This window comes from Pteropus alecto, unplaced genomic scaffold, assembly GCF_000325575.1.
Source record: "Pteropus alecto unplaced genomic scaffold, ASM32557v1 scaffold16, whole genome shotgun sequence".
Lineage (NCBI taxonomy): Eukaryota > Metazoa > Chordata > Mammalia > Chiroptera > Pteropodidae > Pteropus > Pteropus alecto.
The window spans coordinates 7,915,501-7,943,086 of NW_006438867.1; the positions used below are offsets into that span (position 1 = coordinate 7,915,501).

The window sequence follows — 27,586 nt, forward strand, 5'->3', positions numbered from 1 at the left end:
CCTGCACGGGGCGTTCCCCACGGGGACGCTAGGAAGGGCGCCCGCCGGCCGCCGCCGACAAGCGGGCCGCCGACACCCAGCGGGCCGGAACTGAGCGACCCGCGGTTCCTGTGTGTGACTGAGACGCGGTTGAAGCGTGTCAACGATCCAAACGCCTCAGTGCTGTTACACTCTAGCGAGTACTGTTTAAAGATAAACCTTTTTAAAATTTTTATTGCCAGACCAAAAACCATTAGTTTTCCAAGTTCTAGTTTTTTTTTTTTTTCATTGAAACATCAGAAGACGTGTAAAAAATATTTTCTCCAGATTACGAGTGACAAAGAGCCACCCAAAGTTGCTGGGAAAGTCCACCTAAACGTAAATATTTTTCTCACTTTAAATTGCAAAGTGTTTAGAGCAGCGAGTTTTTTATTTTTGTTTCTTTGAACGGTGAACTTAGAATAACTTTTGAAACGAACTCTTACAGAATCTGTGAGCCAGCAGGATCCTTGGGGGAGATGACCAGATCCTGAGCTGGCTCACTGGTTTGTTTGGCTTACTAAGTGCAGCCTGCGCACGGTGACGGGACTACAACAAGCATAGTCGGCCAGGCAGGGAGGAAGACGCGCATTTCTAGTAATTAGATGTGCTTTTTAAAAATATTATAACCAAGTAACGTTTATTGATGGAGGAAAGCTTTTTTCTTTTTTTTTCTTCATAATTCCAGCCAATAAGTGTAGAAGAGAATCCCAATATTTCGTGAAAATGATTCAGGCAACAAAACTATCAGGTGAGAGATGGATGAGAAACCAGAGGCCAAAGCATCTCTCCACAGAGTAGTTGTCAGTTGCAGGAGAAAGTGTCCTGGTGGAAACCCACTGATCAAGGTATTATTAAAAGTGGAACAACCAGGCGGTACAGCTCCTGTGGACAAAATGCTGATCCTTAATGTACTGAGGCTTTTTGATCTAATTTCCAGTCTATAAGAAATATGGGGGGAAAGAAAAGGAAACAACTGGACAAGTCTAGAAGGTGGACATTCCATAGGACAACTGACCATGTTTCTTAAGCCGACAACAAAAGAAGAGAGAAGATGGTTCTAAGTTATAAAAACTTGGCAAATATTTTAAATCTTAAATAAGTATATAGGCTTACTGTAAAACTTTTTCAATGAACCCAAAATATGCAAAATAGAAATAAAATTCCTATTCCTCAAAGGTAAGCAATTTGGAATGAGACATGACAGATTTTTTATGTAATATACATATAAATACCCACTTATATTTTTTAAATGAGCTCTTGCATTGTTCTGCCACTGCACCGTATATATGCATGTGTGATATGTGCATACATGTGTGTCCATTTCTCTGTAGGATGACTTTCTAGATGTGGAATTCCTTTTAGTGAAATTTATAGGTCAAGGAAGGTAGTGATTTAAATTTTGATAAATACCATATTGCAAAATTTTATTTTACTACTATATGTTTATGGTAACAATGTAAGGAAATATGTTTGCCCACAGCTCTCTGCTACTGGGTATTTTCAATCTTTTAAATCTGATGCAGGACAGGGCAAATTTCCCTGAGTTGCTGGGGGGTGACCAAGCCCTGCACCAAGAGAAGAGGGTCCTTTGGTGGAGAGCAAAGAAAGAATTCAACACACACATCAAAGTTAAGAGTCAAAAGGAAAGTTTATTGGAAAAGGGGTAACACTCCACAGAGCATGGTCTCCTCTCAGGGGCAGAGAGTGAGAGGGACAGTGCCAGAGACAGAATAAGGCACTGAAGGAACCCTGAGTGTTGGGGGAATTCAGTTTATATGCCATCTTTTAGTTCCCATTTCCTTTGATATGGACATACAGTGGGGAAGGGGAAGGGTATGTAGCGAAAAGGTAATAAGTAGAGTGAGAGGCCTGCTGGCAGCTCCCCAGCCTTTAATCCTTAGGTTCCCTGTGGTTTTAGCCATAGGGAATGACTCTGGGTTCCTGTTCCCCTTCCCAGGGGTAGGGAATGGGTTTAGTAACCAAGAAGAAATATTCTTGTTCTGAAGGCGTCCTCCTGGCCTGGCAGCAGGGCTGATCAGCATATTGCTGTCTCTGATAGTGGTTTGATTAACATTTTAATTCTCTTGCCTCCTCCCTACATTAAATCCATTGAGCTTCTAAGCCAAGAAAAGATCATTTATCTTCTGTGATTACATCAACTAAACAGGCAAGGCCAAGACCAAGGCCAAGACCTGACTGATTTGGCCAATAAAGATATAACAAGCCAAACTGTCTTAGATTTGGATGCTTTATTTCTTATATACACACAGCAAGGAGAAGAACAGTCAAAGATGCTACCTCCCCTTGGTCCTTGCCCCATACCCCAAAAGAAGCTGGGTAAGTGCAACATGAGTTGTGGGGCACAGCACTGTCGAAGAGCCAATTCTAGATGTAGCTGGGGATGGGGTATTAGTCTGCAGCTGTGTCCTGTGCCTGGTACCTCATCAGAACAGGGAGGTGACGAGAACTGGTCTCATGACAGCCTCCCAGGGAGACAGGGAGGCGAGTGGGAGAAGAGCTCCTGGCAGCTCCTTGCAAGGCTTCCATCCTTCAGGTGCCAGCAGGATCACAGGCGCTCTGCCAGGACACAGCTGTGGTTTGGGCCCAGGCAATGAGGGCAGGTCACACATCAGGATGCTGGACATCACTTGAGATGAAGGCAGGGCTAGCAGTAGGAAGAAAAATCCTGAACCACACAAATGGGGGGTGGTGCTAGGTGGCTGGCGAATGGCAGCACCAAGGACAGGTAGGACGGCCAAAAGGCTGGATGTCAAAGAAACCAGGATTCTATGGACAGGTGGAGGAGTAATGGCCTAGAGAGGGTGATGTGGAGGAAGGCGGGCAGTGACCTTATGCCTTTCACAAGAAATAACTCAAAATGGATCACAGACCTAAAGGTAAAATGCAAAACAATAAAACTTTCAGAAGATAACATAGGTGAGAATCTAGAAGACCTGGGGTTTGGTGATGAGATTTGCGACACAACACCGAAAGCAAGGGCTAGGAAGCGTTGCTTGGGACGCCTAGTTTCTCTAAGTAACAAGAAGTGCAGACTAGGACCCACACCGGGAGTATGCATGCTGGGGGCGGGGTCTGGACACAGGCATCCATGCCAGGAGTGCAGACATCAGCCACAGACCCCCTTTCTTCTCCACTTGCTCAGTCCAGCTGGGCCAGCTGTCCCTCAGACTCGTGAAAGGGGAGAAGGCTGAGAGCTTCCAGGACCGCCCCGATGTGTCTCATAATCTCGAAACGTTTAAACACAAAACATCTATAATATTGTAATTTTTATTTTATTATAGCTTGTTAGTTCATTGAGATAACAAATTGTTTCCATTTATTTTAAAGTGACTTATTGCTAGTCAATAAAAATCAGAATTCAATTTCATTATAAGTATCTATTAATATTTGATTATTTTATGGATAGAAGCATGAAAAACGTTTAAAATACAAACTTCATTTGATTCACCCTTGACCGTAATTAAGAACTCTGTGGAGAGGAGAAGTGGTGTTTACGGGCTGGAGTCTCAGTAGCTGTTTAGTGGCAGAATCCCAATCTTTACCCAATTCAAGCCGCTGGCAGATAGATGGATACTGTCCTTCAGTTCTTCTTACCCATTCACTTGCTTTCTTTATTTTCTCAGAAGCCCAGGGAATATCCCTAGATTAAAAAAAAAATGTTTTCATCAATTTCAGGATTTAAATACATATGAAATGTAAAGTGGTACCAAATCTAGCACATTATATCAGACACAATAATTCTGTTAAAAATTAAGATAGTTAATAAAAGCAGTTCTCTTTGGCATTTTATTAAAGTTCTATTAGTCTGACCTGGTGCTTTTAACTGATTCAGTACATTTTTAAGTACATTATACCCATCACTTCTCCACCCCACTGTGTCTCATTGAAGGCCTGCTGCCTCCAGAATGACTCAAGCATCTCCGAGCCTTTATATTAAAGTGATTATTGTCACTTTTCCATTCTTCTCCATCTAAATCCTATCTAATCTTCAGGTACAAACTCAATCTTATTTTAAAAGCCAAACCTCTGCTTCTCTCTCCTTTCTACTGTACCAGGGATTCTCAACTCAATTAGTTATTTGTAAAGTACCTGAGAGTCACCCATGAATCTGGCATATATTTAATTCTGAAAATTTGAAAACATCTCTCCATCTTTCTGATTTTTCCCCTGTAAACTGGGAAAGGGTCATCAGGACAGCATGGGGGTTAAGAGCCAGGTTCAAATCCAGTCTCTGCCATCACACTACTGCCTGTGTGATGCGGAGCGGCTTTCACCGGACATTGGGAGCCCGTTTCCTCAGCTGCGATAACACGAACCTCTGGGGGTTTGCTGTGGGGCCTAGCAGGATGCATGTAAACAGCTCCCAGCACAGAACAGGCGAGCAATACACGTGTGCTCAACGCCCTGACGTGAACACACCAAATAGCAAGACCTGACTCCCGACAATTATCGGTCTCCTTATACTTACTAACAACTGTCACCAAGCAACAAAACTGAATTTAAATACTCTTACTAATTCAACTGGCCTTCCTTTAATCCAGATGGCCTCTGAGCTTCTGACTGGCCCTCATACCAGCATGAAAATTTTGTTCGTGCACCTCCGTGCAAAGTGCTACTGCGTTCGTGTTATGCATATTGTGAAGCAGGAGAAACAGAAAGGTTTTAAATGTGCAATAAGCAGGAAATGAAAACTACTCAAAACAGTTTTATTTACTAAAGTGCCAAGGAAGCATGTTGCTCTCACAATAACAATAATACAGTAATAGCAACGTGATGGAATATACTTCCTTATTTTTTAAAATCTTGCTTTAATACTTTGTGATTTGTAACACAAAAGTAGGTTCAAAGTTACTACTACTTGTTCTAGTGGCTATCACAATTGGAAAAGGTTTAAAGGGATGAAATGCCTCTTTGGTTTCTCCTATTAAATCAAATAGTAACTTTTCAGTCCCATCTACTAGTTACTTGACGTATTTTTCTTGATATTCATTTAATAATTTTCATCTTTCTCAAAGAATTGTTTTGGCAATCTAAGGAGAAATTGTTGCTTTTTTTAAAAATAGAGGTATAATTTTTATATATGTGTGTGTGTGGTAAAATGCTCAATTCATTATTTTGTTTTATGTTTGATGCTGTTTGTTAGGAATATAGAATTTAATCAGTCTTTTTGAGGGTAAAGAGAGGTCTACTTATTTTAATTTCATCTGTAAGTATGTATCTCTAAGGGACAAGAACCCTTTCTTAAACATGATATTTAAAGATAGTTATAAATGACTCTTTAATATCATAAAATATCTAGGTAATGTTTAAGTTTCCTTACTTGTCTTTTTTTTTTTTCTTTAACACGTGGACTTTGCTCGAGTCGGGATTCAGACAAGGCCTACATGCTGCCTTTGGTTCATATGTCCTTTAATTCCCAGGTTCCACCTCACCCCCCTTTTTCTCTTGCCATTAATCTGCTGACGTCTCAGACATTGCTGAGGGTATCCCACGTATAATTTAACATGTTCAGTCTCCATCCTCTGATATCTGACCCGTTATGTGAAATATTTACAGTTTCTAAGTCAAAACCATAAATCAAGGTATATTAGGAGTGACATAGCTTTCATTGATGTCTCCTCCTCCTTCCCTACAGATAATATTTTTATTAATTTTACCCTTGTGTTTTAAAAAAAGTAAGCAAACTATATACATGCGTGTGTGTGCGTGTGTACACAAGGGCGGCTACTTGCGCAGGGTACAGATGGAGCTGTGACAGGAAGGGGTGCCCACAGGTACACTTGAGGCCTCTTGTGGTACCAGGCTCAGTCAAGGGTTTGTGGCCCCAGAACCAGCTCTCTCCACGTTTTGACATGAAACTTCAAGTGACCCCAGAATTCTGAATTTGAACCTGGTCTTCCAGGTTACGAAGTTGGATTTCTCAAGGTAAAACTTGTAGAACACGTTTTATTTAACAAGTTGCTGGTTTGATTTATAACTCTAACTACTGAGACTTACAGCACGTGGGCTTCCATTTGTATTCTTGTCCCAGGCCTGGTCCCAACAGCCTTCTTTCCCAAGAGCACACAGAACCCACATACGCTAGTGAAGAGGCTCCTAAGCCAGGGGCCAAAGCTCTGGGCGCCGGTGTAAGCTACACTGGGACAATCTGAGCTCCAGTTTCCTATGCAACCGAAGAGGCAAAAATGCTGTCTGCCCTGCCAGTGACAGAAGAGGGCGGGTGAGACCTCGCTGTACTCACGAGTCCACGTGGCTTCTGATAAGGGTTAGTTAAGACATAGTTGAAAAGGTGAGTTGCTTAATGTTATAGTTAAATGGAAAAAATACAGGTAAACATTAAATAATATTTTTAAATAAGAAAATATATAGTTAAACGGGAAACAATGAGAAACCTGGAAACGGCGGCATCGTCCAGTTTCATCAGGGATTTGAACACTATTCCCTTCTGTTCCAACTGGGTGCGAAGAAACTGCAGCACCAGAAATGTGGCGATCAGGTCCAGGAGACGTTCTCTTCCTTTTACACCTAAAAGTAGAAAACTCTTATGTCGGCTGGAAACTGCACCTCAAACTGTGCCCAGTTCTAAAAGTTCTGGTAAAGAAATGTAATACCATTAAACCACAACACGTTCGCAGATCATAAAACGCTACAATACTTTTCAAAGTCCTCGATTTGCCTGCTATTTAAATAAAACACGAGGACGACTGGAACACGCGCCTGTCCTGGTCCCCGATGGCCATAAGGAAACTGCATTAGGTCAGTGCTCCCCCGCTTGCCGTCTTTAATATCCAGAGGCGCGCAAACTACGTAGAAAGAAATTCAGCTCTAGGCTCCAGCTACAAAGAGCTCAGAAGAGAAAACCTAAACATACGACAGATTGACAATCGGTATGACTGATTAGACCGGTGTCTCAAATGATCTCAAGCCAACTCTGGGCTCCAAACTTATTTCCTTGTCCCTTGATCCTTGTAAATGAGGTCAGAGATGCTTGTCCAGCCCCCTGACTAAGCGAGTACGCCCCGGTGGCCTGCCTGCCTCTTTCTGTGAAAGCCTGCGGCCCTTCCCCCTTGCTTTGCAGTTAGTTCTCTGGGCTGGAGCGTGGGAACTGCCCTCTTTGTGAAGCATGAAATAAAAATTGTTTAGGTGAATTAAATTGTTCTCTTTGATTATTTTAATAGTACTTACAGGTAACCAGTGTTATTTATCCAAATTGAGATATTATATTATGAAAAACCAAAATTGAAAATAAATTCTTATATATATTGAACCCAGAAACTAATAACTCGTTTTTATTTTTTTAAATGCAAGAAACGTATTTGAAATCACTATATAAAAAAACATTTCAAATACTGTTGTTTTTCCAATCTCACATTTCAAGAAACCAATGAAACACATCTTTCTTGAGGAGGAGTGGGGTTCAGAACAAGCCACCCCAGAATGGGGAACTCTGGCGTGTGGATAATTTTGAGCTGAAGGCTCATAGCTTCAGATACTGAGAGTTCCTTGGAGTCTTACACTGTTCTGGCCTCTTCCTGTGCATTTCTTTCCAATTTCTACTGGTGCCTCGAGCTTTAAATGTCCAAAACATAACTCTACTGGCGTTTTTTCAGGCTCAGTCTACAGTTGATCCCACCTTCAACCCTCCTCTTCCTCAAAAGCCCAGATGGGATCCATCACCAAGGCCTGATGTTTCTTTCTCAAAATGTATCTCAATTTTCCCAAGTTCTAGTTCTAGGGACCTTATGTAAATGCAATTGTACAGAACTTATCCTTTTGTGTCTGGCTTGTTTCACATAGCATAATATTGTAGCATGTGTCAACATTCCCTTCCTGTTTAAGGCTGAAAAATATTCCATTATATGTATATATAATATTTTCTTATCCAGTCATGCTTTGATGGACATGTGGATCACTTCCCTTTTTTGGCTATTGTAAATAATGCTGCTATGAACACGTGTGTGCAAATATCTCTTTGCTTTTGTTTCTTTTGGGTATATTCTCAGAAATGAAATTGCTGAATCATATGGTAGCTCTATTTTTAATTTTTTGATGAAGTGTCATGTTGCTTTCCATGGGGGCTGCACCCATAGTGCACGACAGTTCTAATTTCTCCACATCCTTGCCAGCACTTGTTACTTTCTGTTTTTTTTTGACAGCAGCCATTCTTATGGGTGTGAGGTGATATTCAGCTACCCTTTTTAAGAACAGAATATACAGTACCTGGGAAATGTCTGTGAGCTCAGTCCCAACTCTATTCTCTTCTGCTCCCTCTTAGAGACCACTGTGCTGGTTTGTGTTAATCACTCAGCTCTACCATGAGGTTTGTGCCTCGTTTATATACTGCTTATCTGTGTTGCAAGTATTTTATCCCAGCTTGTGGTATGTTTTTCATGTTTTAAATTTTATTTATTTTTTATTTTTAGTGAAGAGGCATTTTTGATGTTAACGAAGTCTAATAATCTTTTCCTTTATGGCCTCTTTTTGTTTTGTTTTTTTTTTAAGCATTAGGAAATTCCTCTCTGAATGATAAATCAAGTGTTCCCAAATGTTAACGTCTGGGGAACTTGGGTGAAGGATATACGGGAATTCTTTGTACTATATTTTAAATTTTCCGGCAAAGTTAAAATGATTTCAAAATAAAAAGTTAAAAAAAAATCTTTCTTATCCTAAAACCATAAAGGTACTTTCCCACATTTTCTCCTAAAAGTGTTAAGGTTTGCCTTTCACATCCAGGACTTCAGTCTATTTGGAACTGATTTTTGAGGATGACGTGAGGTGAAAGGTCGAACCAGACCTTCCCCTACGGTCCAGCTCACATGTGCCCTGTAGTGCAGTGCTCCATCACTCGACGTGGTCCTTCTACGGCCCTCTCTGGGTTTTAATGCAAAGCCTACTTTATCCAGTCTATCTGCCGTGATCTGAACATCAAACTGTCTCCCCAACATCTGGCAGCAGCCAAGAGCTCTGCTCAGCTCCTGCTTTTCTCGATTCCCTGAAGCCACCCCCTGTGACCTCAGGGTTAGGAGGCAGCTGGGACCAGAACTCGAGTGCAGATCTGGGATCCTATCTTTCTAGGAGTCCCGCACTTAATTTCCAGCCACTCCGGCAGCCTGGAACCCTGACCCCTAAGTCACCCTCCCATTGAGACTTTTGGTCCCAATTCTAACCTCCCGGTGGCTCCCAGCCCTCAGGAAGAAACCGACCCATACCTGCTCCCGTGGCTTCCCTCCTTTCAAGGACTATGCCCCTTCCAGTTTCTGCCTGTTTTTTAAATTGCATTCCGGACCCTCAGAGAGCAGTTTTCAGACAGTTTGTCCAGGGAAAGTAAATGTAAATCCTCCTGTGGGTTTTCATCAGTCCTTTTCAGTCTAGCTCAACGCACGCAGGCCATGAGCCTGGAATACGCAATCCCTGACGTTTCAGAGACGATGGGAGGGTGGCCAGACACTGCTGCTCAATGGACAACTGGCCATTTGTTTCATGATGTTTATTTTATTTTAAAGAGAGCTCTTAAGCCAGGCTAGTACTTGGCCTTCAAACCACTTGCCAGTTTGAGGATGTCCAGGCTCTCCTCATCCATCCCACCCGCTGTCATGAAAAGAACCAGGTCTAGAGAGCTGGAACAACCTGCTCTGGCAGAGACTGGCTGGATGCTCGTCAGAGCTCTATTCCTGGGCACGGAGCTAAAGCGCATGTCCCAGTCCGTGTCTGGTGGGGCACAGTGACTGGTTTCTGCCACATTTTCTCTTTCTCCTTCTTGTCTACCAGGCAGACGATGCCCGAGGCACCTTTTTTCTTCTTTTCTTTTAACCAGGGTAATTTTAAAGACACTCACTGACCGTGGCAGAGCCACAACACTCTCTGCCTATGCGGGATGGGGCTTCCAGGCAAGAAAGCAGTCTTTGTGTTAAGCTACTTAAGATTTCAGATTTTTTAAATAGCAGTTATTGCTGCTTATGCTGATAAATTTGCACAGTGATACCCTAAGAAACTAGTTGCCTATTTCCTGTGGTGACAAACATAATCTTATTCATACATAATTTATATAATTATTATATTAGTACACTAGTTTACAAGAAAATTTATAACACTTAAGAACATTTAATGCATAGAAAAATAATGACTTACCTAGAGATAGAATGCCTTTTTGTTCAAGAAAGCTGTTTAAAATATCTATATTAAGGTTTAATATGACTCCCAGTTCTGGTGTAAGTTTCCAAAAGCCATCCTACGAAGTTAAGAAAACAAATTTAAGCCACATTTCTAAAATTCGTATTATTGTCAAATCAAAATTCTTCACATATTAGTGACATGGCATCATTGGGAGTCTCAAAGAGACTATGGATGAGAAGTATTTGGTGGCATTTATAAAAATCTGAAAAGAGGCTCATGTGTGGAGAATTTTTAAAATGATGTGTTTGTTTCTTCCAGCAATGCTCTGAGGCAATGTTTCTCAAACTTTCAAATAACACGAATCTTTTTGTTCAACATTAAAAATGTGTCCTTATGCCTGAACCATGAAAATGACCATTTCCTACTAAATATAAAATTGTGTTGTTGAACATGCTCTATAGGACTACCTCCCTTGTGCCTTCTGTCCCCCGCCCACTTCAGCTAAGAGTCACTGCTTGTTCGGCTGATCTTTACCACATGCTTACGAGAGTGAAGTAATAAGCCTTACTACGGGGTGGGGGGGACCTCAACATTGAAGCAGAGACTCGGGATCCCAGGGGAACGCACAGGGAGCAGGAAGAGGATGACATCATAGGCAGGTGGACATGTTAAAGGATCTACGGCAATAATTTGAAAAATAACAGCAGTGATAATATGTGCCAACCAGTACTAAACTGGTGCCAGGTGCTATTTTATCTTCTCAGCCACTTCTTGTGGAGGTGGTATTACTAGAGCCACTTTGCAGACTGAGGACAGAGGAACAGAGAGATTAAGCAACTTATCCAAAGCCACACAGCACAGTCAGCCAGGATATAAGCCCCAACAGTCTGGCGCCAGTGTCCACAGGCAGCAATGGCCGCTCCGGGCTTGTGACACCACTGTCATGTATGTTCCTCAGGTAAGGAGCCACATGGCTGTTATCATCTTATTAAATCTCAAAACCACTGAAGGCAGACACTATTATTATTCCCATTACATGGATGAGGAAACTGAGACTCCGAAAGGTTATCTGACTTGCCTCAAATCACAAAGTGGCAGGGCTGGGACTCAAACCTAGTTTTGAACTAAATCACGTTGCTTTAACTACTTAAATTACATCAAAACAAATAATTACAGATGTGAGAGTGGGTCTTAGTACCTGTGCAGGAGCTAAACTTTGGGGGTGTTTATTAGCTTCACAAGTGGAATGATTAGCTCCAGCACAATCTTGCGTGTGGAATAATATTCTCGAGACCGTCTATGAAAATATTTAGAGTATACTTACAGCACCTGTGCTTCACCTCACACTGGGACATTTATGGGACTTGGAATTCATCAGTTCTAGAACCTGGGGAGTTAAGGTCTTACCCCATGACCCATTCAGGGATGCTAATTTTTAGCTATGGAATATCCGCATTCATGAGTATGACAGTCTGACCTAAGGCTGTACATAGATAAACAACGGTCATCCTGAACACATTATTTTGCTCAAGAGACTTTTTCTTTTTTTATAGCAAGATTTTCCCAACGAAGGAAGTAGTGTGTCGATTTACATTCTACACAAGTCCCTTGACTCACTGCGGACTGGTTGTACCCAGCTCGATGACCAGCTCCTCTGAGTGGTTCTGTTCTAAACTAGGAAGTAAATCAACCCCAGGCACGGGAGGAATAAGAAGAGCACCTCAGTCTGCAGCCTGAAAAGCCCGGTCCACGGCACAGAACTCCTCTGGCTTTGTTGGCAGATGCCGGGGCCCTGGTTTTCCCACGCCTGAGAGCTTGCAGTAAATTCTCTTCCTGCTACATGAGATTTGGCCACCTTTTTAAACGGCGTTATTCTCAGAAATCCTCGTGTTTCATCATTTTCTGTTCCAAAAGACCTTGGGACAGCCGAACGCAGACCTTGGCGAGACACTGCATTTCTGGCAGGAAGATTTGATGGAGAAGCCCCATATCCATGGTAACCAAGGCCAAGTAGGTGTGCTGGCTGCATGTAGCTGGTGCTCAAGGGAGTTGCAGACTCCAGAAAATTAAAAGTGGAGAAATCAGATGGAGGAAGCAAGGTAGAGTCCGCAGCTGAAAACGGGGGAGACAGACTGGGAGAAGAGAAAGGAGGACTGGGCTGCGGGGAAGAGTCCACCTCGAGGAACGTGCCCGCATTACCCAAGGCCTGCAGGCCTTTATAATTTGTAGGGAGAGAACACTGTCTGGAGCCAAACAAGCCACCTGCAAAAGCAGGGCCAATAAAAGATTCAACAGGTGGGTTTGGGGGAAGCCCTCTGAGGGCTGAATCCTGCTCAGGGAAGACATTGATGCTGCAGCCAGCCTCAGGGATTAGGTCACTCGTAGCTGGACCAGACAGTTCAGCACTACAAAAGCTGAACAGAGAGCTGTGAGGAGGTTCACGGGGTGGGCAGGGGTGAGAAAAGCTAACAGAGCCCAGGGCGGCTGGGGAGGCCGCCGGCCTAGGGGTAGCAAAAGATCTGCAGACAGCCATCTGCGGTGAGATGGCAGTCGCCAGCGGTGTGCCAGCTCCTTTGCATGTACGCGGCTCCATCTGACTCAAGTCCAATGGCGTTTCTGCATGTGTGCATTTCCATCCAGATCTGAAATGTTTTTCTGGTGCTTTGGAGGCTAAGCTAAGACCTTCGAGAACTCCAAACACTTCCACCGTAGATGGTTTCTGTTTTCTTTTAGACAGATGGAATTCTCCATGCCAGTCAGAGGATGCCGACAGAGGCTGCCCGGAAATAAAAAAGGAGATGTCAGGAAAAATGCAGAATAAAATGAACAACCAAACAAATGTCCTTCCTAGTAGCTGACTTTCCAATAATAGTCAAGCAATTGCTTATCCCAGGCATTCAAAAGAGGAGCCATTTAAGACCCTTTAAGTGCAAGGGCCTCATTTCGCAGACATGGAATCTGAGGTCTGGAGCAAATATCAACAAGAAATGCGTCGCAGATCTTAATCTCTCGGTTCTCACAATCACAGAATTTTAAACATCCTCATTTTACACAGGAGGAAAATGAGCACCGTAAAAGTGACTTGTGTAAGATTTTACAACTAGTGGTATCCTAGTATATAAATTAGCCCTAAAATAAGCTGGCAGTTTGAAATAGATTATTCCAGTCCTTTATACTGCATTACGGCAATATTAAGAAAATGAGAAAACTGAAAAAATTCCAAAAGCTTTAAAGTAACTAAAAGAATATGTCTTTATACCAGAATGTGAATAAAACATACAACAAAAGGGAAAAAGGAGCTATGTTACTACTATTGTTTGGATATAACTTAAAGAGCATGCTTTACAAAGTTGCACATAAATAAAATCCAGTTTTATATGAATTACAGGTCCCTGAGGTATACTAGAATTGGCTAGCCTCTCATTTGAGCAATGTACATGAGCCATTAAAAAAAGTGGTCCTTTCCCAGCTAAGCCAAGTTTCAAGTACACATTTACATAATTAATACTGCAGAACATGTGACAAGGCACACATTTCAAAATAGTAGTTAAATATAATGTTTATCTGATGAAAAATGTTCTTAGATGCGTAAACTGAAAAGAGAATAACAGTGATGGGCTAGACCTATTAACGCATTTTGTGAAAGTACAATAATCGCAGCAGACAGACCAACAGAACAGAACACGTGGTCCAGCGATGGATTCTAAAACATGTAGGAATTAGGTAGACAATGAAGATGGCATTTCAAGTCAATAGGAGGAAAAGAAGAATTATTCAATAAACGGTGTTGGGAAAAGTGGGCAACCATCTGGAAAAGAATAAAGTTGGTTCCAGACTTCCTATTACACAAGGATAGATTCTAACTGGGTGAAAAATAAAACGTAAACATAAAACCATTTAAAGAAATAATAAGGGGAAATTTTTACAAAGCGTAATCTCTGAACAGAAAGGTGTTTCTAAGCATGACGAAAAACAAAATAATACAAAACGAAAACAAGAAACCCAAAGATTAAAAAATTTCTGTTAAAAATCTGTATGACAAAAGATGATAAGCAACATCAAAATATAAAAGGTAAGCCAAGCTGGTTTTAAATCGCATTTCCAGAAAGGTTACTTTGCAAAGCAGAGATATTGTACCTGAATCATTCTCCCTATTTCCACACTATCTAATATGAAAGATGCTCTATTCCTGAGGACGAAGCATACAAATCAATATCTACCAATTAAAAGAATCCTAATCAGAGACTGATCAGGAACCTCACGAGTCCAGGAATGAGACTTGGTTGAATGCCTCATCCATGAGGTTACTGGCATTCTCACAGCAGGTTAGGCTTCAAGTCTTCACGTCAGATCCCTGAAGCATTTCTTAAGATTATTTTTTTCTACTGTGCTTTATATGAAATTAATTAATTTTAGTGTACTTTCTGCTTTTTCAAAAGTGAATTTTAAAATTTGGATATAAATTGCTTTCCTCACTTAAAACCTCAATGCAAGATCACGTAAAGCCAAAGCAAATTTAACATTATTTTTTTAATGTTCAAAGCCCTCCCTTTGGAGTCTGAAGATATCAGTCTTGTGTGTTCTACCAGGTTTTATTTGACTGTGGTGTGTTTTAAATCTGTTTTTTTCCTCTATTCTCTTTTTAAAGGTAGCTTGAGTTTTAAGTAAGAAAAAAGGCAAAATCACTGATGCTTGGAATTGTTTTTGATAAACTTAAGTTAAAAATAAAAATAATCCTAAAAAAATATGAAAGGCTAATTGAGAAACAAATTTTGGAGCTCATGTCATGAAGGGCTTCTGTGGTGTCTCATCTGCTGTGCGTCACCTCCAGTGTATTTGTTATCTCAGATGCTATTTTTCGTCTTTAAAAATTCCATTTGTTGTTTTTTTTTTTAAATCTTCCATAGCTCTAGTTAACATGTTCAACCGTTCCTCTGCCTTCTTGAACATACAGAGTATATTTATGATAGCCATTTTAATACCGTTGCCTACTATCTCCGTTACACCTTAGTTTCTGGGTTTGTTCTTACTGATTGGTTTTTCTCCTCATTACGAGTCATCTTTACACTTCTTTGCCTGCCTGGTCATTTTTAAATGGATGCCCAACAGGTCAGTTTTACACTGTCACACATGTGCTGATCAGGACTCGGCCGAGGACCAGAAAGGAGCCACGGCAGGGCTCTGCAGCCCCTTCCGTGTCCCAACCCTAGCAGTCCTGGCCTCCCTGGGCCGCACTCTGGCCCCCTAACTCAGAGACACTGCCAGGCTCTGTTTGGGTCCCCCGTCCTTGGGCTCCCGTCTGGGGACGCCTCCCAAGCAGTGAGCTGATGACACCTAGGACTCGCCTTGTTTACTTTTATCTCTGAGGGATCACCGTCCCGCTGACACCATTGATATCTAATATGTTTTTATATTCTTAACTGACATCGTAACTTTAAAATGGATAAAAGAAAATGAATATTGCCTATATTACATATTTCCTCATAAATTTTTTCCCTCAGATTCAAAATTTCTAAAATTTGGCAATTTACTTCTCTAACTTGGATACCTGAGAGCACTGTTTTGTCCTTTTGCGTTTGAATATGCCTTTCAATTTTTATTTACGTTGCATTTCTCAATTAGAATAAATGGGATTAGCTTCCTGGTCGATGTTCTGTCTGTGGAAGAAGCAGGACCACAGCTATTCCCTTTTGGGCTTAGCAGCTACATTACACATACTGACTTTCTCAGTCTCGTAACAGCTTTTTTATAGATGTGCAAATATTTTCTGCCATCACAGAGACAACAGCTCCTGCACATACAAGTGATAAGGGTGCCTTCTGGGAAAGGCCCTCCACATCCGTAAGAACACGGAAACACAGCACCAGTCTGTGTGGCAATCAGCACTCACCTGCCACGCACTGCCACAAGGTGCATTGAAGCCACAGGGCTGCACCTCCTGCCAGCTCATGTACGGCAAGATGTCCACATCTTTGGCGACAAGCTCCAAAATATTTGGAGTATTAGGAAAAGGTGACTCATTACCATCCTACAGTGAATCAAAATTAGATAAAATTGAAACAGACATTACCAAATGAAATGGTTACTAGGCACTCTAAGCCCCGTAAATGTTTGGTTTGGGACGGGTGGGTGTGAGACTGCCGCCGGCCAGGGCCAGTGGGAGGGAGTGGCGGGGAGCCTGGCCATGCTAGCCCTTCAGCTGATGAAGGAGAAAGGGCTTTGCAGAGGTTAAGGGAAGCCAAGGCCTTTTCTATTTTCTGAAGGTCTTGGATTAATAAGAGATGAGAAATGCCCAAATGTAACAAAATGGTAGTAAATCTTAAAAGTACACATTAAAAATAATAACATTTGTGTCCCATTTATGGAGATCCCCGTGAGCCTGCCTATCTCTCCCCTCCCGCCCTCACAGGCCAGGGGTGTGGGCGCTGTCGGTGACAGTGACACTGAGAGTAACTTTGTTAATATGTAAATATAAGGAGAATAACACGAATGAGCAACGATACTCACCCTTTCCTCAACGGCCACAAAGCTTGTGAACTGCGTTATGAGACAGTTTTCTTTACTGAGTTGAATAATGAGAGACTTTAACACCTGCTTCTTCATCTAGGATAGAATAAAACACACACAATCACGTTCTGTTTCATTTTTCACTGTTTAGCTACATATGACCAATTAAATGAGTGTAAAGTCACCTAAAAGGTGTTTTTTTTATAGAGAGCAAACCATTTCGTAAGTGGAATTTCACACTAAACCATGAGTCAATGGCCTTGTCTAAATATCTTAAGTCAGTGACTAGATGTTCTCTGCTCAAGCGAGCAGCTAAGTCACAGAGAGGACGACTCCACAGGTAGCCCTTTCCAGCTCAAGAGGACTGTCCTGGAACTTTGGACAGACAGTGTGAGCCTCCGCTGTGAAGACGAGGCTGCCAGGGTGAGGAGTAGGGGGCAGGGCGGGTCAGTCGCCCTCAGAGATAAAAGGGTCCTAAGCAGACAGAACCCAAGGCTGCTCAGGGACTGAAGGCACAGGCCACTTATCAGGAGCTGTGACTGTCTGCAAGGGGATCGGTGGCCCTGTGTGGCATACACCATGGTACCTTCTTTTTGGGATGGCACTGAGTCCTAAGGCTCTTAACTTCATTTAAGAGCGTGGCCCCGGAGGCACCAGCAGGGCCGCCAGGGTGGGCTGGCCAAGTCAGGCCCCCGGCCAGGGGCCTCATCAGCTCAGCTGGGAGGGAGCAAGGTGGCTTTGGCTCTGCTGTGTGTCCCTAGGCAAGTTCCCCTCCCCCACCTCCATCCCCAGTCCAGCACCTGGGCTTCTCATCAGGAAGAGGGGACTACACCACCAACAACATACAAGAGTGGTGGTGATGCCGGTGGCAGGCCCCCAGTGAACGTTCTCTGGGCCGTCCTCTGGCCCCTCTGACGGGGAAAAACATCACAGAATTCTCAGGAAACCACTGACATGTTCTCTTGATAATTAATTCAACAAACAGTTACTGAGCACCCTGCACCCCAGACATGACAATAAATGTCCCTGACACCGCGTGCATGTCCATCCAGCTATGTTCGCTCTACATGCTCATGGATAAATCAACTTAAGAAGAACCAAGAATGACGTGATGAGTTTTGCTACGAGAGCAGCGAACCTCGTGATTCGTTTCGTCATCGTGGAGAATGCCATCTTCATAATCTCTGATCAGAGCTCGTGCTGTCAGCTTGTGGATCATCTGTTCAAGCAGCAAAGGGAAAAAAGATTTGCATGGCTTCTAATTACAGTCATACGTAGAAAACCATTTTTAAAACCGAAGTACAATTTACACACCCCAAAATGAACCCCTGGCAGGTGTTCAGTTTGATGTGTTTTAACAAATGTACGCAGTCGTGGGACCACTGAGCAGTCTCTCCACCTTAAACGTCCCTCGTGCCCCTCCGCAGCTACCTCCACCCCTGGCAATGACTTCTGTTTTCTGTGTCTACAGTTCTGCCTTTTCTATAAAAGGCCATTTTACAAATTTAATTTATTTCAAAAATTTTCAACTGTTCTTCTATGGCGGAGACGGTGGCACCCGACCCCGGCTGCAGCCTCCACTCTGAGGGGCAGGTGAGGGTCTCCTCCCTCCCTCAAGTGGCGAAGCAGAGCCGACCTTCAACGCGCTGTGGCTTTCAGTGAGAACCCCCCAGGCGTAACCACTCCCGATCAGACTGCTGTTCACGGAGGAAGCACAACTGTAACAACTGTGATGTCGTGAAAAATGATTTCTTCCTAGGTCAAATCCTTTTACTTTATTTCCACTTTAGATTCAATTTTTAAAACAATTTGGAGGTTCCCTTATTCTATACATAAGTCACTGGCAAGCAGTAAGCTATAATTATTCAGTGCCAAAAAATAAGCTGTATGTTATTTAAAAAAACACCCACCGACGTCTGCAAATATTTACCTGGCCATGCAAACACTCTTATGAAAAGCAAGCTGCACATGTGACATAGGAGGGTTAGGGACGTTCCAGGTCTAACTAATTAGTAGATTCAACACCAATGTCAGCGTTGTAAGGTTTTGGTGCAATTCATTTGCTTTTAATCCAAAAGTAAAAACAAACAGTCTTGACAGATGATATGTTTTACCCTAGTCTAGCACTGTCATGCTGAATGTTTTAATATAAAGCAGGTGGCCCAGAGGCACTGAACTTTTACACGGCTTTGAGAACCTCCCCCAAAACCTTTCACGCACGAAATACCAACTCTAACTGCACTTATTTATGCTCGCTGATGCCTGGAGGCCGTGGCTAGAGCCAAGAACCCCAGAAGGCTGCCTCACTGGAAACCAAAGGAGAGCGTCCTTGTTTGTACTGAAATGTCCATGTACTGATGACGACAAACACACGGAGCACTCGACATGAAAACGTGACATCATTACAGCGTTCCAACCCTGGGCCCACAGTTTGAGTTTTGGATCTTACAGTTCCAGTTGTCTTCTGAAGTTCCGTAGTTGACACCATCGTAGAAAATTCTTCCTCTTGAGTTAATGCCCGTAGAGTTGCCTGGAATGAGAAAAAAAAAAAAAAGGATTTCTTGGTCGCTTCCCCCGAGAGTGTCTTCGTCTTCCCTAGTTTATCAGCGGATCTCTCAGCCATTTCCTCTCCCCTTTCAAGGGAAAGTCGGAGGCTCCCAGGGCCCCTGGTCGTCACCCTCTGTGTCCCCCGAAGGAGAAAATCTGCCAGCTTACTATGATTTGGAGAAGAAAAAAAAGAGAGAAAAACAAAAGAAAATTCTTAGTACGACACATGGCTCCTCACCTGTGTGCAGTGGGGGATGAAGCCGTAGACCAGCAGCCGGTCACCATGGAACAAGGCCTGCACCTGGGCCGGGGCCTGCAGGGGCTCGGGCGCCTCGGGGCTGAGCCGCTGCCATGTCACGGAGACAGAGTGGCAGCTCGGAGAACGGGACCGAGTCATCTGGTCTTCTATCTATTTGTGCCAGAGGAATTATTTCTCTTTTAGTGGTATATCCAGAAAATTGTCACCGAACACTTGAATTTCACACTGTGTCCTTGGGGACTGCAGCTGTCTTTTTCCCTCCTTCCTGCTACAGGGTACTTTTCCAGAAAGATTTTATGTAGCATTTTAGATAACAGCACTAGCACATAATTTAAGTGTGCAAAACACCCAAAACTTATTCCATTAGTTAGTTACTAACATACAACTCTGGAATAGAGTATATTCCAGTTATAAAAATTAATTCTACAAAGGACTTGAATAAGACCATTCTCCAAAGATACACAAATGGCCAATAAGCACATGAAAAGTCATTCAATATCACTACTCGTGAGGGAGCTGCAGGTCAAAACCCTGGTGAGCTACCACTGCATACCCATTAGGGCGCTCATCAGAAAAATAAAAGCAAAAAAACAGAAAATAAATATTGATGAGGACGTGGAGAAATTGGAACCCTGGTAAATGGCCTGGGCCAGGGGCAGGGGGCGGGGCGCGGTGTAAAACAGCACAGCCACTGTGTGGGACAACAGTGTGGCAGCTCTTAAACACTAAACATAGAGTCGCCACGTGATCCAGCTAGTCCACTTCAGGGGATGTACCTAAAATAACTGAAATCAGGGTCCTGTACACATGCTTGTCCACCAATAATCACAGCAGCATGATTCACGGTAGCTGAAACAACCCAAACGTCCATCAGCAAAGGAGTGGATAAATAAAATGTGGGGTGTGCAGACAATGAACGTTGTTCAGCCATAAAAAGGAAGAGAATCCTGACACCTGCCACAGTGTAGCAGTTCCTTAAAGACATGCCGAATGAAACGAGCCAGGCCCCAGAGGACAAGTGCTGTGTGACTGCACCTGTGTGAGGCATCTGAAGTAGTCAAATTCAGAGACAGAAAGTAGACGGTGAGTGCCGGGAGCTGGGGGAAGGACGATGGGGACTTGTTTGATGGGGACAGAATTTCTTTGGGAAGACGAAACAGTTCTGGGGGTGGGCGGTGGTGACGGCTGCACAACGGTAAGGATGTACTTAATGCCCTTGAAACGTGCACGTAAATGTGGTTCACGTGGTACGTTCTATGTACATTTTGCCACAATAAAAAAATTAATCTGGCAAAACATGTATAATACTTTACTTTAAAAGATCAACCCCAGACACTTTCTGAAGCAGAAACCAAACTATTCGCCAGGGAATGACCCGACTCCGAGTTCACTGTGCTCCTTCCAGGGGGCGAACACACACACACCTTCCTTCCGCCTTTGCCTCTCGCCAGCTGCCCTTTACATTAATGTCACTAATGGCACTAGACTGTAAGAAGTTACTGCCACTAGGTTGTAAGAAGATAACATTTCCACATGTAAACTATAAGACTAGAAATAAGATGCTTGAGAAACGTACCTGTTTTTTCCAACTATATTTGGATTTTGAGTTAAAATATTCAAATGCTCCAACACCATGCTGGGACAGAGTCCTTAGTAGGTGACGGTTTGCTGTGGAACTGATCACATTGAACACAGGTTAGTTTTTACAAACAGTTTTGAAGTCCATGTACTTAACAGTGTTGACACAGCTCAAAACAAAGACAGGACATGCAGAATTTACTCTTCTGTAGCTAAGGTGAAGAAGACAAAACATATGACAGGAAAAAAGCATAAATTCTTGACTTCCAATTTACTAAAGGATGTAGTAGATGACACTGAGAAACCTCCAAAAGGTACCAGAATGATGGTGAAGACATCAACCTACTTTCAAGGACTGTCGAAGCTACCCAAATCCGATCTTAAAGGCCAAGTGGCAAAAGGGTTAATAAAGTCTACACCTTGAAATCTGATCCACGTCTAGAGAGGAAAAGGTATAAAGAAGTAACTCTCATTCTAGCAAACATAACCTTTGATATTCAAATGTCAATGTCCTACTAAATTTCTCTCAATAATAATTCTATCAAGAATGACTTTCTAAGAGAGTTTCCTCCTGAAATTTAAAGAAATGATCAATAACTTTTTAGAAAAAGAGCTTAAGAGTTACTTCTGAAATATTTGTTAGCATATTGGTAAAGACTAGAGTTGGCTTCGGTCCTCAAGGTTTAAACTGGCGGTGATTCAGCAGAGCTGCTCTGCATTTTATAAGTCCCTCAGCAGTGAGACCACTTGGAACCTTCTCTGTGCTCCTGCCACGTGGACTCAGATGACAGCTTGTTACGACCCACGGGAGCGACAGTCTCTACTCCTGGAAAACTCGCAACATCTTGCTAGAGTTTTTGAACACAAATGAGTATGTGTAAAATGAGGCAGAAACATTTAGAAAGATCCTAAAAACTAGACGGAAAATCAGTAACAATTCCAGCTGCCTCAGGCTGAGTTATGTCAACAGGCACAAAGTCAGCCCACAACAGCACCCCCCTTCTTTCCTTCCTGGCACTTGGAACCCTTCTCCCTTTGAAGTTACTGGACTGCTGTCTGTGTCCCACACACAGTACTTGGCCCGGGCCAAGCAGTGTCTGCCCCTGACAGGTGCTCAGCAAAAAAGGGATCAGCAGGACACAGTGCCTCCTGCACTGAAGTATATGGGCCTGGACGCCAGCCCAGCAGGCCCCGACACCGTGGAGGGAGCAGGCAGGTGCTGCTGTGACTAGGAAGGCAGGGAGGGGACACCTCACTGTGGCAGGCCACTGTGTCCACAGGTGCGAGTTACTTAGCTCAGTCCTGCTAGGGACTGTCCCTGGGGGAGCCTGAGGTGGGGTGGACACCATCACGCCTCGGATGACAGAGAACAGAACTAGGCATGTGACTGAGGGGGCAGAGAGAGGAACAGTGCCTTCTGGGTAGAAGAGGAGGCCATCCAGGGACATCCAGAGCCCAGACTGGCACAGCAGGGGTGGGGGCCCGAGTTGAGGGAAGGCCTGGTAACAGCTTGCGGTGGTGGTGACTGTAGGGGCGGGGGTGGGGGCAGGCTCTGCAGACATCAGTCCGGTCCCTTGGGTTTGCTGTCTTCCTTATATTTACACTACGTGCCTCAGTTCAAACTGAAAAGCTAACCATAACTGGGGGGTTCGCTTTCACACCATGGGTTTGGCTTCCCCAGAGAAAGACCCCATCCCCCGCATGTCTCAGGGGCTGACAATGCAGACTTCACAGAGTGGTCATGGGAAAGGCATCGTGAGGAGCAGGGTACCTGGGTGGGGCCCCTAGACCCTTTGGCCATCAGAAACTGCCATGGGAGGGTGAGCCTGGCTGCCAGGTCTCCAGGCTTGTCAGAACAGGTCAGAAATTTGGATTTTTATGCAAAATAACAAAATTAACATTGATTGGTGCTTGCCACAGCCAGATCTGTTCCAAGTGCTTTGTATACGTGAGCCCACTGAACCCTCGGAGCAAACCTACGAGGTAGGTGTGTGCATCACTAGCCTCGCTTATACAGTTGGCAACCTGCCCGAGGTCACTAACCCATGGCCAGCCCTGGTGTGCAGACCCAGGCAGCCTGGCCCAGGGCCCAGAGCCCAGAGGCCCAGGCCTGCGTCCCGAGCAGCCTCCATATCCCAGCCCGGACCTCACGCCTGCCTAGACCCTGCGCAGCCCACATGACGCCGCCCGCCCGCAGGCAGGTGGCCCCCCACGGGGCTTCGCACGCCAGCCTCCCGCACTCACCCGACCCCGCAGGAGAACAGCCTGGTGTGCTGGACATGCCGCTTCACAAGCTGCAGCGTCAGGCTGTCACTCTGCAGGTGCCCATCAGATATGAGGAGGACGTTCCGTAACTCCTGAGAAGGCGGCAGTAAACTCAGATATCGGAGCACTTTCCAGAAGTCTGTGCTTCCCATGGTGGGCGAGGCGGACTGCGGGAGTGAAGACAGCGAGCGTTCAGCCCTCCACTAACTGTCATCCTTGACCTGGTTTGTCGCTCCATGAGCGTTCACAGGTACCGTGAGGAAAAGACATTTTTTCCTAATTACACATCTGTGGAGCAACTATATTTATAGCCTTAGAGTTTAATTCATGTCACATTATCATCAATGGCACTTACCTTTTTTATGTTTTTCAAAGACTACGACATCAAATACCTCTGGGTCTGCCAGCCCAGACTGAGGGGGCGGCTGGTCATCCTGGGCTCTCTCCATTTTAAGAAGAAGAAAAGGGACAGAAGAAAGCTGCAAAGCGGACACTGCCAGCTTTATCTGGGTGGCAGGACTGTAGATTATTTTTATCTTCCCTTTTATTTTACAAATTTTATCCCATGAGTTCATATTGCTTTTGTCAATGAAATAAAAGAGCCACCAACACACAAAAATGGAAGGACCGGGGTCTTCTGATGGTGGTCTGGGGGCAGCATCCCTAGAACTGGGTAGACCCTGACTCAAGAGACACAGGGAGATGGCGTTTACTCACCGTGATGAACTCGGCTGCCACACTGTCACTCGTGAGGCACTTGGGGTATGAGAACAGCTCTTGGTAACCTGTGTGATGAGACGGGCGTGAGGTGTCGCCGTTCAACATTCACCTTACTGAGCGCTAACGAACAAGTGTTTCATGATTTTAACAGATGAAAAGCCACCACAGTATTCCTTTAAATAATAAACTCTAGTGCAAACCAAGCACTTTATTGTGCAAAAGGCTCTGAGTCAAACTGCACATGCAGACCTCCGTTCTGCAGCACATAGCTCATGCAAGGTCGGGTGAGGCGTCACAACAGCACGGGCAGCCCGGCCATTGGAGGGACCTTCTCCTTCCACAACCTCTGCCCCAGCAGCCGCAGAGCCTGGCTCCTTCCTAAAGGGGCTGGGCCGTCTGCTAAATGGCGCAGAAGAACCAGCGGGACACGATGTCCCCTCCCTCCACTCTGTGGCCCTTCTTCTGGTGGCTGAGACGGCCCTGGACCCCCGTCTGGTTACGGTGTCACCTTTCTTGAGCCCACTCCTCACAGACTATACCGCGCTCATTTTGGAGGTTCTATCCTCCACCTTGGGGCCCTCGTAGGTCACACCAAGGGTCTCGTGGTCGGCTCAGCTGGCGTTGGTGACAGTCACGTGCACGCGGCACTTGCTGTGACCGTGGCCCTGTTTCAAGCCCTTTACATACATAGTCCAGTCCTCAGGACAACACGGTGAGGTGCAGGCTACCGCCTTCCTCACGGACAAGGAAACGGAGGCTGGACAAGATCAAGGAGCTGCCCGTGGCGGCACTGGGAGCTGGTAAGTGTTGGAGCTGGGACTGGAACACACTGGAACTCTGTGCTCCCTCTCACTCCAAAGGTGAGGTGAGCTCTACCCACGAACGAATGTGCAGCTGTGAGAGAGGAGGCACATTGCGCCCGGAGCCCAAGCGCTCACCTGAGCCAAATCTGATAACGTTCACCTTCTGCTCCATGCCCACCAAGGACAGCGCGTACAAGGCAATCTGCTTGGCGTGCAAGAATGTCACACCCTCCATGGAACTGGAGCAGTCGAGACAAATCACCACTTCGCTCCTCTCGGCTGTGTCAGAGAAGGCGCTGCCGAGATCCGGGTGGAAAACCAGCATGCAGGCCTGAAGGGGAGGGGGCCAGTTCAGGGGCTGCATGGGACTCGAGCTGGCCCGTTCACACGGGCACTGCCGTGCACTCCCAAGGACCACAGAAACTTGATCCCCAAACCCAGCCACGTGATGTCTCTTAAGCTTGGACAGGTAACTGAGCTCAGAGCCGAGAGGGAAGGTGCTGGAACAGCGGGCACGAAGTCCTGTGAGCCTCAGAGGGAGAGGCAGAAACACACCAATGCGGATGTGTGCGTGCATGTTTCATTAAAGTACACCCAGTGTACAAAAACCCATGTTAACAGAAAAGGTAAACTAAATGCGCTTATTCCTGTGACTCAGGGGTCGTCACTTTCCCATGCCCTTTGCATACCATGCTCACTGTGGAATTTGAAAGGTTTAGTTCATATACCACTAATATTTCAGGCACTCCTCTATGGTACAAAGCAAAACATACATAAATATCATACATAGCTAGGGTTTGCCGAATTTGGCACAAATGTGTCAAATTGGAAAAGATTTACTTGTAAAATCTGAAAACTTTCTAGTCAGGTAAAATAATAATATAAAAACAGAGAAAGTCAAGATTTATTCAATAATAGGAGTTCAAATAAAAAGTAAAATGTTAGACCTGGAGTTTTCAACACGTGGTCCATAAACTCCCTAGGGGTCAAGGATATAGAATTAATATCTAAAAATTTGTATGGTACCAATATTGTCTGCAGAATGAATAAAGAATATGCCTCCTCTCTCCTACATATATGCGCACACTATCCTAAAGGGAATATAGATGCCACTGTCACTACTAAAATATACACTTATTGTTTATTTTCTTAATTGACCAATATTTAAAGAATTACTATCATATAAGTTTAATTTTAAAAATCTCCCCCAGATTTATTGAGACATAAATGACATATAACATTGTGTAAGTTGAAAGTGTCCAAAGTAACGATTTGATGCTCACATATGCTGTGAAACGATGACCACAATAAGGCGTTAGCACATCTACCACCTCGCATAACTACTGTTTTTTTTGTTGTGAGAACATTTAAGATCTACTCTCTTAGCAACTTTCAAGTATATAATTTGGTATTTTAACTGCAGTCACCATGCTGTATATTAGATGACCAGAACTTATTCAGCTTATAACTAAAGTTTGTGCCCTCTGATCACTATCTCCCCATTTCTACCCCCAGCCCAGCTTCTGACAATCAACCTTCAACTGTTTCGAGGAGCTCAGCTTTTGCAGATTCCACATATAAGTGAGACTGTACACTTATAAATTTCTGGGGGAGATTTTTAAAATTTCTCTTGACTTATTCACTTAGCATAATGCCCTCGAGGTCCATTCACACTTTTGCAAGATTTCATTTCTTTTTCATGGCTGAATAACATATCTATCTAAGTATCGTCTATGTATCTCACATTTTCTCTATCCGCTCATCTGTCTATGGACACTCAGGTTGTTTCCACGTCTTGATTACTGAGGATAGCGCTGCCATGAACACTGGAGTGCAGGCGTCTTCTCAGGACAGTGATTTCATGTCCCTTGGATAAATGCCCGAAAGTGTGACTGGATCATAAGGTAGCTCTATTTTTAATTTTTGAGGAACCTCCCACTGTTGTCCACAGCGGCCGCACCAGTTCGCATCCCCACGAGCAGTGCAGAAGGGCTCCCTTTCCTCCACGTCCTCGCCAACGCTTCCCATCTCTTGTCTCTTTGATAAAAGCCATTCAAATGGTGTGAGGTGACATCTCACTGTGGTTCTGACCTCCATGCTGATTAGTGATGCTAAGCATCTTCTTATGCACCCGTTAGCTAGTTGTATGTCTTCTTTGGGAAAATGTCTATTCAAGTCTTTTGTCTATTTTTTAATCAGATTATTAGTGGTTTTTACTATTGAGTTATATGTTCCTTACATATTTTATTATTCATTCATTCATTCATTCATTTCCACCTACAGCACCCAGCCTTCCTACGTGGTCTCCCATCCAAGAACTAACTAGGCCCAACCCTGCTTAGCTTCCAAGATCAGACGGGATCGGGCGTGTTCAGGGTGGGATGGCCATAGACCCTTACATGTTTTAGATAGTAACCTCTTGTCTGATACATGGTTTGCAAATATTTTCTCCCATTCATTCCACAGGTTGCCTCTCCATTTTGTTGACTCTTTTGCTACAAAGAAGCTTTTTAGTTCGACGTAGTCTCACTAATTTTTGCTTTTGTTGCTGGTGCTTTTGGTGTCATAGTCAAAAAATTGTTGGCAAGACCAATGTCAAGAAGCTTTTTAGCTATGTTTTCTTCTAGGAGTTTTATAGTTTCAGAACTTAAGGTCTTTAATCCGTTTTGAGTTATATTTCTGAGTGTAAGATAGGGGTCCAATTTCAAAAGGCATATAGATATCCAGTTTTGCCATAACCATATATTGAAAG

At 44.0% G+C, this 27,586-nt stretch overlaps 1 protein-coding gene and 1 pseudogene across 6 annotated transcripts in view; both read right to left on the bottom strand.

The window, feature by feature from the left end:
• Window positions 1-3,293: 3,293 nt before the first annotated feature.
• Window positions 3,294-27,586, bottom strand: part of PARP4 (poly(ADP-ribose) polymerase family member 4) — a 71,750-nt gene continuing 47,457 nt past the window's right edge. For all 6 annotated transcript variants that reach the window (XM_015592416.2, XM_025049540.1, XM_006915837.3 and 3 more), the window contains 13 exons: window positions 24,970-25,165; window positions 24,029-24,096; window positions 23,291-23,478; window positions 21,045-21,144; window positions 19,448-19,618; window positions 19,112-19,192; window positions 17,801-17,881; window positions 16,663-16,758; window positions 16,046-16,183; window positions 11,876-12,931; window positions 10,171-10,270; window positions 6,435-6,567; window positions 3,294-3,682 (listed from right to left, as the gene is read on the bottom strand). In XM_015592416.2, coding sequence (XP_015447902.1) covers window positions 3,487-3,682; window positions 6,435-6,567; window positions 10,171-10,270; window positions 11,876-12,931; window positions 16,046-16,183; window positions 16,663-16,758; window positions 17,801-17,881; window positions 19,112-19,192; window positions 19,448-19,618; window positions 21,045-21,144; window positions 23,291-23,478; window positions 24,029-24,096; window positions 24,970-25,165 — 2,604 coding nt within the window. In that variant the 3' untranslated portion in view covers window positions 3,294-3,486. The remainder of the gene's footprint in view (window positions 3,683-6,434; window positions 6,568-10,170; window positions 10,271-11,875; window positions 12,932-16,045; window positions 16,184-16,662; window positions 16,759-17,800; window positions 17,882-19,111; window positions 19,193-19,447; window positions 19,619-21,044; window positions 21,145-23,290; window positions 23,479-24,028; window positions 24,097-24,969; window positions 25,166-27,586) is intronic.
• On the bottom strand, window positions 27,109-27,227 carry LOC112482943 (annotated as a pseudogene).